The 13315-nt window shown below is 46.2% G+C and overlaps 1 protein-coding gene across 1 annotated transcript; it reads left to right on the top strand.

The window, feature by feature from the left end:
* Positions 1 to 360: 360 nt before the first annotated feature.
* On the top strand, positions 361 to 12669 carry LOC121448827 (cytochrome c oxidase assembly factor 7). The gene is made up of 3 exons (XM_041653065.1): positions 361 to 586; positions 2330 to 2470; positions 10546 to 12669. Exons 1-3 carry the CDS (start codon positions 481 to 483, stop codon positions 10992 to 10994), a joined length of 696 nt encoding a protein of 231 aa, XP_041508999.1. The 5' UTR covers positions 361 to 480; the 3' UTR covers positions 10995 to 12669.
* Positions 12670 to 13315: the final 646 nt, after the last annotated feature.

Genomic DNA, 13315 nt, shown 5'->3' with positions numbered 1-13315 from the left:
ATTTTCGTCAGGTGTTCCAGCCATATGTTGGACACACAAGTTACTCAAAACGCATGCTGCCTGAATACGCAAAAGCTTTCCTGATGAATCTCAAGTTCTGTATTTTGCAGGGCTGGGAGCACTTGGCGGTGAGCTCCAGCCCAACGCTGCAAGCTCTGGGAAGACAGGGATCGGAGCTCCCGGCTGTCTCGGCTTTAGAACTGGGACTGCAGGAGGGCTGGCTGATCCCGACTGCAGGGAGAAAACCACTATGGGGCAGAATTACCTCACTTAAGCGGAGGTAGACTACCGGGAGCGAGCCTTCAACAAAGACGAAGAAATGGGGAAGAAAGCCGCCCTCACCGCAAAGGCTGTTGGGAGCGTCTGTATCCGGAGACCCGCAGAGCGCTGACCTCACTCGCGAGGCGGCAAGCCCCGCCCAATGAGCAGCTCACGTGATTTGGGGGCGGGACCACGTCCGGGTTCGTGGGATTCGGAGCCATGGCGGGCTTGGTTGACTTCCAAGACGAGGAGCAGGTGAAGTCTTTCCTGGAGAACATGAAGCTTGAGTGTCACTACCAGTGCTACCGCGAGAAGGACCCGGATGGTGAGCGTCTCCCGCGCAGCTGGGGTGCCGAGAAGGGGCGCGAGCGTTTGGCTAGGACGAGGTCACGTGGCAGGTGGAGGACGCCTGAGGACGCGGTCAAGGGACACTAGCAAGCTTTGGGCGGGGACTTGGGGTGTATCAGGGGCGGGGCTTCTGCGGAGGGGCGGAGCCCTCAGCGGGTTTAGGGAGGAAGGACCGGAGCTGCAATGGTGAACACGCAAAGGAAATAAGTGAAATATGTGATAATAGTAAATGCGAATCAGGTTAGGATAAAAGAACTGGTACTGCACAATGGAATGGCTTTTGAATAAACTTATAAAGAAGGGGACAAACCATTGTAGGTCTTTCCCAGGCAGAGGTAATAGCTAATGAAAAGATCTGAAGCCAGGCGATGGTGGCGCACGCCTTTAATCCCAGCACTCGGGAGGCAGAGGCAGGTGGATCTCTGTGAGTTCGAGACCAGCCTGGTCTACAGAGCTAGTTCCAGGACAGGATCCAAAGCCACAGAGAAACCCTGTCTCGAAAAACCAAAAAAAAAAAAAAAAAAAAAAAAGATCTGAGACAGCTGGGCGGTAGTGGCGCACGCCTTTAATCCCAGCACTCGGGAGGCAGAGGCAGGCAGATCTCTGTGAGTTCGAGACCAGCCTGGTCTACAAGAGCTAGTTCCAGCACAGGCTCCAAAACCACAGAGAAACCCTGTCTCGAAAAACCAAAAAAAAAAAAAAATCTGAGACAGAACTGGCGTCTTTTGTGTAGTGAGTGAGGTGGTTGAGTGTAGGATTGATTGACGCCCAGAGAAGCAGAGTTGTTTTCCTAGTGTTTTATATATTTTGTAGTCAGTGGAGGCAAGGTGGGAAAACAGAGTTCTCTTTTGGAAGGTCGAAGTCAGGATCTGTCAGAATTAAGTCAAATTAATTCTTGTGGTGCAGTCTTGAGACTCAAACCCAGGGCTTCTGCGTGTATTAGGCAACTCTTTCACCACTGTGCTCTGCCTCTGGTTCCAGAATGAAGTTTGTACAGGGAGCCTGGGTTGCAGTGTGTCCATCCTTCTAAGGCAGGAACTTGATCCTGTAGAGATGTTTGAGGGGTTCATGGTAGTTGGTGTGTGTTATGTGGAGACTATACAGAGCTGTGAGTGGAGAACGGGCTGAGGCCTGGGGATGTGGGTGCTCGTGTTCACCCCAAGTTCAGTTCCTGGTTTAAACTGGGTGTGGTAGCACATGCCTCGCCTGGGTGTGATCCTGGCACTCTAGGAAGTGGAGGCAGGGAGGGTCAGAGGGACGGACAGCCTCAGCGACGTAGTGAGTTCTGGTCCAGTCTAAGCTATATAAGACCTTGTCTCAAGGAAATAAATAGAATTAAACAAACAAAGATAACATGTGTTATGATTTTCGGTGTCAGAATGTCCCGTCATCCTGTAGTCATCCAGGCAGGTGCAAACATGTGCCTCTGTGTAATGTTTTTACAAAGGCAAAGCGAATCCTAGCCCGTTCCCTCCTTTGTAGCTTACTTGTGTTATTTTTATTGCGGAGCTAGAGATTGAACAGAGGGCCTCCCACGCTCTAACAAGTGCTGTGCCGTCTAGCTACACACAGCCTAGCGGCACACAGCCTAACTGCACACAGCCTAGCTACACACAGCCTAGCGGCACACAGCCATTTGAGTAAGAGCTAGGCTCTATCTGGCTCTACCTGTACCCACTGAACAGCAGCAGCTGGCATGAACAACTCTTCCCTCTCCTAGGTTGCTATCGGCTGGTGGACTATCTGGAGGGGATCCAGAAGAATTTTGATGAAGCTGCCAAGGTGCTGAAGTTCAATTGTGAGGACAATGGGCACAGTGACAGCTGCTATAAACTGGGGGCCTATTATGTGACTGGAAAAGGTAAGATGCCGTCTCCACATGCCTCACAGAGTACAGGCAGGTGGTGGGAGAGAGTGGCCCTTTAAGTGAAGCAGCCTTTGAGGTTACTGTTTGCACATTGTGGGACCTTGAGCCAATTTTCTTCTTTTTCTTAAAGAAGTTTTTAAAATTACATTTACTTATTTATTTTGGTGTGGGGCAGGTATGTACCATGTCCTACATGTGGAGATTAGAGGACAACTGACAGAAGTTGGTTCTCCAATTCCACCATGTAGGTTCTGGGAATCAAACCCAGGTCATCAGAGTTGGCAGCAGCAAGTCATGTCTCTGGCTCATGATTAAAATATTTTTAGACAGGGTCTCTCTACAGCCCTGTCTGTCCTGGAACTCACTCTGTAAACCAGGCTGGCCTCACACTCACAGAGATCTGCCTGCCTCTGCCTTCTGAGTGCTGGGATTAAAGGCATGAGCTACCAGGTCTAGCTCATTATTTAGGATAGGATTTTACTCTAGTTTTGTTGGCTGCCCTGGCTAGGGTCTCTGAAAGGAAATCTCAATTGAGAAAATGCCTGCATAAGATCAGGCTGTAGGGCTACCTGTAGGACATTTCTTTTTCTTTCTTTTTGTTTTGGGTTTTTTTGTTTGTTTGTTTTTAGCTTTTGTTTGTTTGATTGATTGAGTTTTGGTTTTTTGAGACAGTTTCTCTGTGTAGCTTTGGAGCCTGTCCTGGAACTTGCTCTGTAGACCAGGCTGGCCTTGAACTCACAGAGATCTGCCTGCCCCTGCCTCCCAAGTGCTGGGGTTAAAGTTAAGTTGCCACCACCACTCAGCATGTAGGACATTTGCCTAATTAGTGATTGATGGGGGAAGGCTAAGCCCATTGTGTATGAGACCACCCCTGAGCAGGTAATGGTCTTGGGTTCTATAAGAAAGCAGGCTATGGTATACAAAATGAGTTCCAGCATAGCCAGGACTGTTACACGGAGAAACCCTGTCTCAAAAAAGTAAAGGAAAAAGAAAAAAGAAAGCCAAGGGTGGGATTATGGATATGGAAGAATAAGCCAGATGAATCCTTTCCTCCCCAACTTGTTTTTGGTCATGGTATTTAATCATAGCAATAGAAACCCTAAGACAGGGACTGGGGAGATGGCTCAGAGGTTAAGAGCATTGCCTGCTCTTCCAAAGGTCCTGAGTTCAATTCCCAGCAACCACATGGTGGCTCACAACCATCTGTAATGGGGTCTGATGCCTTCTTCTGGCCTGCAGGCATACACACAGGAAGAATATTGTATACATAATAAATAAAATAAAAAAAAAAAAAGAAACCCTAAGACACTGGCCTAGAATTCAATTTGTAGTCCAAGCTGGCCTGGAATTTTCAGGAACCTCCTGCCTCTGCTTCCTGAATGAGAAATTACAGATTAGGTGCTGTTGGAAGGACCAGCCTTTGGTAGCTCAGGAATTGAAGGGGAGCCATGGAGTCAGTGGGACTAATCACTCAATTGACCTTTCTATCTGAAGGAGTAAAACTTAATTCTCTGGGGCCAATGAGAACTGGAAACACACACACTCTCTCCCCTCTCTCTCTCTCTCTCTCTCACACACACACACACACACACACCCTCCCTCCAACATGTCAGCATCTCACTAGGGTGCTGATAAATAGCAGGCCCTCAGCAGGTCAGAGAAACTGAAGAGGAAATGCAGAGCAGGCAAACTGCTGGACAGACAAACAGACACTTGAGGACTTTTCTGCGGACCAAAGATTAGTTCTTCCTTTTATTATTCTTTCTGTTGCTTGTTCTACTCTATTCTTTTTCTGTCCTTCTACCCTGATGTTTCCCTTCTGTGTCTCTTTATTTTTTCCCTTACAGCATGTATATACCCCCAAAAAATCTTTCAAGCAATATAAAAATTACAGTATGGTTATATTCTATTTTTAAGAGAATGATTACAATGAATACAAATAAAAGACATCATGTTTTCCATTTCCCTTATGTAAACATCTTATATATTACAGGTGAAACAAATTATCTCTAAGAACCCACATACATTCATATCCAAGCAACTTGTTTTTTTTTGTTTTTTTGTTTTTTTTTTTTTGGTTTTTCGAGACAGGGTTTCTCTGTGGTTTTGGAGCCTCTCCTGGAACTAGCTCTTGTAGACCAGGCTGGTCTCGAACTCACAGAGATCCGCCTGCCTCTGCCTCCCGAGTGCTGGGATTAAAGGCGTGCGCCACCACCGCCCGGCTCAAGCAACTTGTTATAGACTCACAAAGTGTGAATAAGCAAGATACTTTGTAGTAATATGATGTTATGCTATTTGAACTCTTTTAGGGGCCCACCACCCAGCTCCAAAGTGGATCACACACAGCGTCTTAATTATAAACATCCGGCCTTAGCTTGGCTGGTTTCTTGCCTGCGTTTCTTAACTTATATTATCCCATCTACCCTTTGGCCTCTGTGTTTCTACTATTCACTTATTTCTTTAAATCTTACCCCCCCCCCCAGACAGTGTTTCTTTGTGTAACAGCCCTGGCTGTCCTGGAACTAGCTCTTATAGACCAGGCTGGCCCTGAACTCACAGAGATCCACTTGCCTCTGCCTCTCAAGTGCTGGGATTAAAGGTGTGTGCCACCACCACCACCACCAAGCTTAAATCTTACTCTGTGGATTGCTGTGTAGCTGGGTGCCTGACCCCTGAAGTCCTTCTTCTTCTTGGGCTACTACTCCAAATCCCTTCTCCCAGTGTTCTCCTTCTGTATTCTCTATGCCTGCCAGCCCCGCCTATCCTTTCTCCTGCCTTGCTATTAGCCATTCAGATCTTTATTTGAATATTAGGTTTCCTAGACAGAAAAAGTATCACAGCTTCATGGAGTTAAACAAATGCAACATAAACAAAAGTAACACACCTTAAAATAATATTCCCAACAGTACCTTACTTAGCTAATTCTTTTACCAGCAGGCTGCATTTTGCAGTTACCAAAAAACAAAAATAAAAAAAATCAGTTATTTAATTATCTCAAAAGGTAATCTTATAAAAATCTGAAAAGAATCACAAATCTAAACTTCCACATATGAAAAACAATCAGTCATTTCTGCTTTAAGTCCTTAGGGTGCATAACCACTCATCAACAGTGTTTTTTATTAAATCCTATCAGGAAGTTGAGAGCAGAAATGGTTACAAGTAATTAATCATTGTCTTTGATCATCAGGCTATTGTTGCAAGAAAGATACATCAGCCAGCAGTGGCCAGGCTGCAATTGTTTTTGTTCCTTGACATCAGTGAGTCCCTTATTCAACTATTTAAAGTGTGTCTTTCTAAACTTTATAAATTGTCCCCCAAGATTTTCTATCTCAAAGCCATTAACAAAAACATCTTAACTTAATATTACCAGCAATTCATATGTCTAGAGTCTTTCTCAGAATGGTGGTTGAGTCGTCAATCTGTTCCAGCAGCAGTGCTTGGAAAAAGTCAATCACTGTTATTTTAAGTACCAGTAACACTGCCCAGTGAGGGGCTAGAAACCCCGGAGAGTTTTCATGTAACCCATAGATTATGATGGGCAGTGAGCAGAGCTGTGCTCAATAGGACATGTAGTCCCTGCGGCTCTCCCGCTTGAAGGCTCACTCGGACATGGCTTTGCTGCCCGCCCAGCCATTGTTCCATGGGTTCCTTCCATGCTGCCTGTTGGTTCCCTTGCATGACCCCTGACAATTAGGCATGACAACCATCCCAGCCTTAGCTAGTCACTTTTAACTCTGTGTTCCAGTTTTAGCACCTGTAAACTGGGGTTTACAGAGCCTGGACTTAATGTAGTTGGGTTACAGATTGAGATCCTGCCTCAGAATTCAAAAGAAAAAGAAATGAAATAGTTCTTGCTCCATAGTTTTATTGTGAAAGATAGAGAGTGTCAGTATGAAACACACACTTGAGCAGATTACAGACCACTGAGAATACAAGGCCAATGAAGAATCCTTTATTTGCTACTGACTGAGAACAAGCTCATACCAGAAAGAACTCCACCTAAATTGAAGCATGGTGGGGTTCTAACATCCAAAACACAATCACATCACGTCAGAGGCATGGGAGGGTGGGGTGGGATGTCTGTGTGCCTGTCTGAGGAGGTTAGTTTGTTAGAACAGTTTGTTTGATGTTGTAAGACAATGGCCCTCCGGAAGCCGCAGGAGAACATTCTGCTTGGCAGGATGTGGCGCTCGGGGTGTCATTAGATAATCTAGGACAAAATGGAGTTACTCCGGGCAATTCAGGTAAAGATATTAGTATGTGGGCTGTAGAGGTGGCTCAGCTGTTAAGCACTTGTTCTTGCAGAGGACCCAGGTTCACAACCATTTGTAACTCCAGTTCCAGGGACTTCAACTTCTGACCTCAAGCACTAGGTGCACTCACGGTGCATACGCATATGCACAAGCAGAATACTCTAAATAAGATTTAAAAATAAAATACAGTAAAGCTGTCAGGATGTGCTGAGCACAGAATAAGAACTGAGTAATTGTGCCCTTATATTTCTTCTCACGCCCCAGTTGGCATTAGATCTTAAGTAATGCTAAGTTTTTGCCAGATACCAAGGTTCCCTCTTTGTTTCTATGGCAAATTCTATAGGAATTTGGGGTTGGTTTAGCTGGGTGCCTTGGTCAAAACACTGGCAAGGGAAGTAGTACTGCAGTGGATTGAAGTTGCCCTTTAGATGCTGACTTACTCCCTGGCCTGACTGCAAAGGCCTTGGCTTGGTCAGCTGCTGTCTGGGGACTCTGATCCCAGTGACTGTGAGCTCTCTATGCCCTCCTGCTGTGCTCAAGTCTCCTAATGATCTACCTTTAGCTTTCTTCAGGGTAAGTAACCCAACAGAGAATCCAAAAAGGATTGGAGCAATGACTCAGTGATTCAACTGGCTGTTCTCCTAGGAGACCTGCATTTCTTTCCCAGCACCCACATGGCAGTTACAACTATCCATAACTCCAATTCTAGGGGTTTGATGCCTCTTCTGGCCTCTGCAGGTACCTGGCATGCATGTGATACACATATATACATGCAGGCGCTCACCTGCCCTCAGAAAATAAGTTTAGAAAGTTCAAAGTCGCCGGGCGATGGTGGCGCACGCCTTTAATCCCAGCACTCGGGAGGCAGAGGCAGGCGGATCTCTGTGAGTTCGAGACCAATCTGGTCTACAGAGCTAGTTCCAGGGTAGGCTCCAAAGCCACAGAGAAACCCTGTCTCGAAAAAGCAAAAAAAAAAAAGAAAGAAAGTTCAAAGTCTCTTCCGACATTCGTGCAGTCTCTTAACTGTAATCCCCTGTAAGTCAGAATCAAAAAGCAGGTCACATACTTCCAACATATAATGGCACAGGTTATACATTACCATTCCAAAACATAGGGAAGGAAGCATAGTGAGGAAATATTAGACCAGAAAAGACTGAAAACCTGCTGGGCAAACTCCAAACTCTGCATCTCCATGTCAAAATACTCTTCAGATCTCCGGTCCTTTCAATTTTGTTGACTGCTGTACCCTTCTTCCTCTTGGACTGGTTCTACTCCCTGTTAGCAGCTTTTTTTGGCAGGTATCCCATGGCTTTGGCATCTCCAGTATCCTGGGGTCTCCAATGCAATCCAAGCTTCAACTTGACAGCTTCACAAAACGCCCTCTCTAGGCCTTCATTCAGGGACCCCCTTGACACATGTCTGGTCTCAGCGGCTTCCCTTAGACACAGAGGCGAATTCCATAGCCCCTTTCTTCTGTCTTTAACTCTAAAGCCAGAATCATGTGTCTCAAGTTGCCAAGTTCTGCTGGGGCTGGAACATGGCTCATTCAGTTACATCTTCATCAACTTTCTGGTTTTGATCATTTCTTCCACGGCCTAAGTTGGCTGTCCTGAAACTGGATCTGTAGACTAGGATGGCTTCAGAGATCTTCCAGCTTCTCTTTTCTCAGAGCTGGGATTAAAGGCCTGCATCACTACATACAGCTCTAAGCTTCTCTTTAATCCTTTTCACAAGTTGGAAATTTAGCTAGGTGGGATCTTGTTCGGAGGTCACCACTCCCTTTATTCCATTTCTTAATCCGTTTATCTTCTTGGCCAGAGAAATTCCTTCCACTTTTTCTTTTCTTTCTTTTTTTTTTTTTTTCAGGAAAAGGTTTCTCTGTGTAGCTTTGGAGCCGACCTGTCCTGGTACCAGTCTGGCCTCGAAACTCACAGAGATCCTCCTGCCTCTGCCTCCCAAGTGCTGGGATTAAAGGCATGCGCAACCACTGCCCAACTCATTCCACTTTGTGATGTTCCTTTTCTCAAATATTTTTCCATGCTCAGCCTGTTCCTTCTCATTATAAACCTTTATAAGAGTGACCAGTAATAACCATACAATAACAATACTAGGCTTTTTCAAGATTTCCTCTGCCATCGGAATTAATCCTAACCTTGTCACTTTTGTCTCAGGCAGATTCTTCAGACAGGGTCAAAAAGCAGGCAAAATCTTCACCAAAATATCACAAGAACTATCTCTAGGCTACATATTAATATTCTTTTTCTTTGAAACCTCTTGAGCCAGGACCCGATGGTTCAGATAACTCCCAGCACCACTGTCTCCCCTGCTCCTACTAGTATGGCCCATTAGCAACACTTAATGCTTTGCTAACCCACACTCACGAAGTCCTTATTACTCCAAATAGAAACGTGGTCCAGCCTATCACAGCAATACCGCAGTCCCTGTGACTGTGAAGGGACACCATGACCACAGCAACTATTATAAAGGAAAACATTTAATTAGGTGGCTTACAACTCAGAGGTCCAGTCCATTATCATCATGGGACATGGCTGCGTGCAGGCAGTCATGGTGCTGGAGAGGTCGCCGAGAGTTCTTCATCTTGTGCAGGCAACAGGAAGTGGTCTCCCTGGGTGTGACTTGAGCATATATATAAAGTCAGCCTCCACAGTGACACACTTTGTCCAACAAGGCCACACCTCCTAATAGTGTCACTCCCTTTGAGGGGCATTTGCTTTCATACCGCCATACTGTGAATAAATAAGAAAAGGTTGATTGCAACTTTTTTTTTTGAAACAACTTTATTATGTAGCTTAGGTGATCTCAAACTTTGGATTCTCCTGCCTCTACTTCCTCAGTGCTAGGGTAATATAGCATTATAGGCATATATCACCATTCCCAGCTCCAAGTCATTCCTGTCTTTTTTTTTAGTTTGTTTTGTTTTGTTTGTAATAGGGTCTCTCTATTAGGTAGCTCTGACTGTCTTGGAACTCACAGAGATCCCCCTGCCTCTGCCTCCCAAGTGCTGGGATTAAAGGTGTTAAGCCACACACACCTTAGCTTTAGCTTTTTGTTGTTGTTGTTGTTGTTGTTGTTTTTCTGCCCTGGGAGATTATTTCCAGGAGCTTTGTAGGATCAGAGTCTTCCTTTAGGTACTCCAAATCTTGCACACAGAGAATTGGCATAAACACCCACACATCCTTCCTTCCCTTCAAATCATTTCTAGCTGTGCTACCTAATACAGTGTAAACACTACTGTAATAGTTGCCCCATGTACTGTGCTGGGAATGACAGGGAAAGTCCATACATTTTTAGCACAGACATGTTTTTTCCCTGAATATTTTCAGTCCGTGGTCGGATAAATTTGCAGCTGGTGTCTGGGTTGAATGCTGTAATCGTGTTCATAACTGATGGGATCTGCATATGCAGAGCTCATAAATATGGAGGCCAACTGTATATTTAGATTAAGAAACATTCAGTTGCTTATTTTAAAATGCAGTGTTCTCACCGTAGCCTCACATGGTAGTCTCTGGTGCTCTAAGCTGACTTGTCTCTTCCTGGCTTGGCTTCCTCATAAGAGATCATGTGAACCAAAGAGTCCAGGGCTCCCTTCCTCCATCTTACTTTAGCTCACAGGGCTTGACTCAGGGATGGTTCTTTAACCTTGGCCAGACACAAATAGGTTCAGCCCTGGTTTTGGGGTGGTAGAGGTACTGGGGATTGAACCCAGGCCCTCTGATATTGTTAGGCAAGAGCTCTACCACTGAGCTCTCTGCCCAGCCCTTGAGCGTACCTTTCCTTTGTTTTCTGTGTCTGTAGGTGGCCTGAGTCAGGACCTAAAGGCTGCGTCTGCCTGCTTTCTGAAGGCCTGTGAGAAGCCAGGGAAGAAGTCTGTGGAGTCCTGTCACAATGTTGGGCTCCTGGCACACGATGGACAGGTCAACGAGGACGGCCAGCCTGACCTGGGGAAGGCCAGGGACTACTACACTAGAGCCTGTGATGGCGGCTATGCAGCCAGCTGCTTCAACCTCAGCGCCATGTTTCTACAGGGTGCCCCTGGCTTTCCCAAGGACATGGCTCTGGCGTGTAAATATTCAATGAAGGCCTGTGACCTGGGCCACATCTGGGCCTGCGCCAATGCCAGCCGCATGTATAAACTGGGGGATGGTGTTGATAAGGACGAGGCCAAGGCCGAAATGCTGAAAAATAGGGCCCAGCAGCTCCACAAAGAACAACAGAAAAACGTCCAACCTTTAACGTTTGGGTAATGTGTGGCCCACCCTCCCTTCCAAGCAAGGGACAGCTTGACACTGACACCTCTGCTATGAAACCGGATGAGCCCTTATGTCAGTCAGTGCCATCTGCTCCAGAGTGTCACCTGCTGGGAGGGGCTGGAAGTGTGTGTTTTAGTAAATAATCCTTTGTGGGTATTCTGCGAAGACACCTGTGTTATGGGAGCCTTAATTTCTAAACTGGACCTCTGAAAAATAGGGGCAAACTGAGGAGCCTTTTGGGGTTGGGGAAACAAAGAGAAGCTGGGAAATTTAGCAGCCACAGGCCTCAAAGAATCAGTCAGAAGAGCTTGAAAATTAGAAAGTGTCCTAATTTGCATAACAGAGGTCCTGAGGAGCTAAGAACAGCCGCAGTCACGACTGCCGCCCTCTACCTTATGTAACCACGGTGTGGGCTTCTTGCCTTTCCAGTCAGGCCTTTCAGCAGATTTACACGGATCAGGAGCTGTGTGCCAAGTGAAGGTTGAAGGTGGTTATAGTATGCCTGGTGGTTAGGAAACAAAACCTAAGCGTCCCTTCCTCTAGACAAGACATTTGTAGTTCAAAATTACCCTCCTCAGCTGCTTCTGCTCCTCATGGGAAGACAGATGACTCCTGAAGCAGCTGCCACTTGGGATCTGACAACAGCACAAAGCTGTGCACTGAACAGAACCTTTTCCTTTTGGGAGTGTGGGCAGAGTGTTTCGAGACAGGATTTCTCTGTGTTACAGTCCTGGCTATCCCAGTACTTGCCTTGTTGACCAGGCTGACCTTGAACTCATAAAGATCCACCTACCTCTGCCTCCCAAGTGCTGGGATTAACTGTCTGGCTGCTTCTTTTTTGAACAGGCCTTTGTGCTATCTATGCTGGCCTTAAAACTCCCAGCCTTGCCTCAGCCCACTGTGTCAGGCAGGACTGAACTTGTTAAACTGTCCAGATGAATGAGCTATTTCAGTTGACTTTTTAATCTGTTGTGCTCCTGTTCTCCAGATCCTGGCAGGATGGAATGTACTCATCATGGTGGCTGTGCAGTTTTCTTTTTTGTCTTTGTGTTTGCATGTGCCTTTGTAATATTTTTTCCTTCTATTGTCTCTACTTGTCACTAGGGGGCGAGCTTGTCCTTTTCCTCTGACAGCTGGACCAGTGTATCTATCCTTACCCTGGCTTCCCTTCTGGTCTGGCAGCTGGCTGCTCTAGAAGGCAAGCTTGCCTTTGAGGGCTGTGCACACAGCCAGCTGCCCCCTCAAGCTGACACAGGGGAGGGCCTTTCCTGAGTGTGGAGAGAGCTTTTTAAAAGACATCAAGTTTGTTTTTAGAACGTCTTGAAAATAGCGTTTGTTGTGATTGGCTGCCGTAGAGCAACAGGCTTGGGCAAATATCCTAATCGTGGGGAAACTACACATGAAAACCACACAAACTCTTCTACTGTCCTGGGACCACAGCGTGGAAGGAAGCAGCTGATCCTGCAAGTTGTCCTGTGACCTCCATGCAGGACTGTACACACTGTGAAAAATAAATGGAATAAGAAATAAAACAGTAGACAATTGATTTGATTACAAGATAACTGAAAGCCATGTGCAGGAAGTGCCAGGCTAACCAGGAGTACATAGTGAAACCTTGTCTCAGAAATAAACAGCAGCCGTGGCAATGTGTGTGAGAGATGTCCTCTGCACTGCTGCGACTCCAGAAGCCAAAACAACACATGCAGGTGGAATGGAGCGGGGCAAGGACAGCATCGTTCATGAGAACAAAAGATGGCTCAGCCACTTGGGAAGACAGCCAATCAGTAGTTAAGAAAACTAAACATACAGCGTCTTTTGGCAATCTTGCCTCTTTATATTTCCCCAGGGGCATTAGACGTGGGCTCAAATCCAGTAGGGCTGTGAGTGGCAAGCTTTGTGATTGTCAAAGCTTGGAAGCAACAAAGTAGATGAAAGGGTAAATGATACAACGGAATATCTAGTACTTAAAAAAAAAATGAGTCACAGCAGATGCAGAGGGATATTCCTGAACGGAAGGGCCAAATCTCAAAGGTGACATTCGTGATTCCCATTGTATGATACGGGTGTCCTCAAAAAAGTGGTATCAGTAAGTTAGAACCTGGCAGTGTGGCTCATTGGAAGAGGGCTGGCTGAGTTCCTGGGTTCTGTGGGTTCCGGGACTACAGGTAAAGCTGAAGTGGCAGGCTGCAGAGATGGCTCAGTGGGTAAGAGCGCTCGCTACTGCTCCTGCAGGGGGCTTGGGATTGGTTCCATCACATGGTGCCTCAGAACCTTCTTACGGCAGCTCCAGGGGCTCTCATACCCTCTTCTGGCCC

The sequence above is a fragment of the Microtus oregoni genome, unplaced genomic scaffold (genome assembly GCF_018167655.1).
Source record: "Microtus oregoni isolate MIOR12 unplaced genomic scaffold, Mior012 000005F_ref0000423, whole genome shotgun sequence".
NCBI classification, from domain to species: domain Eukaryota; kingdom Metazoa; phylum Chordata; class Mammalia; order Rodentia; family Cricetidae; genus Microtus; species Microtus oregoni.
Note: the sequence above shows the minus strand (reverse complement) of the source record. Positions and strands in the feature narration are given on the sequence as shown.

Excerpts from the sequence above, each read along its gene's own strand:
- LOC121448827 (XM_041653065.1), top strand. The coding sequence starts at position 481 with ATGGCGGGCTTGGTTGACTTCCAAGACGAGGAGCAGGTGAAGTCTTTC. Across the intron at positions 587-2,329 it reads CCGCGAGAAGGACCCGGATG|GTTGCTATCGGCTGGTGGAC; the intron begins GTGAGCGTCTCC and ends TCCCTCTCCTAG. Across the intron at positions 2,471-10,545 it reads CTATTATGTGACTGGAAAAG|GTGGCCTGAGTCAGGACCTA; the intron begins GTAAGATGCCGT and ends CTGTGTCTGTAG.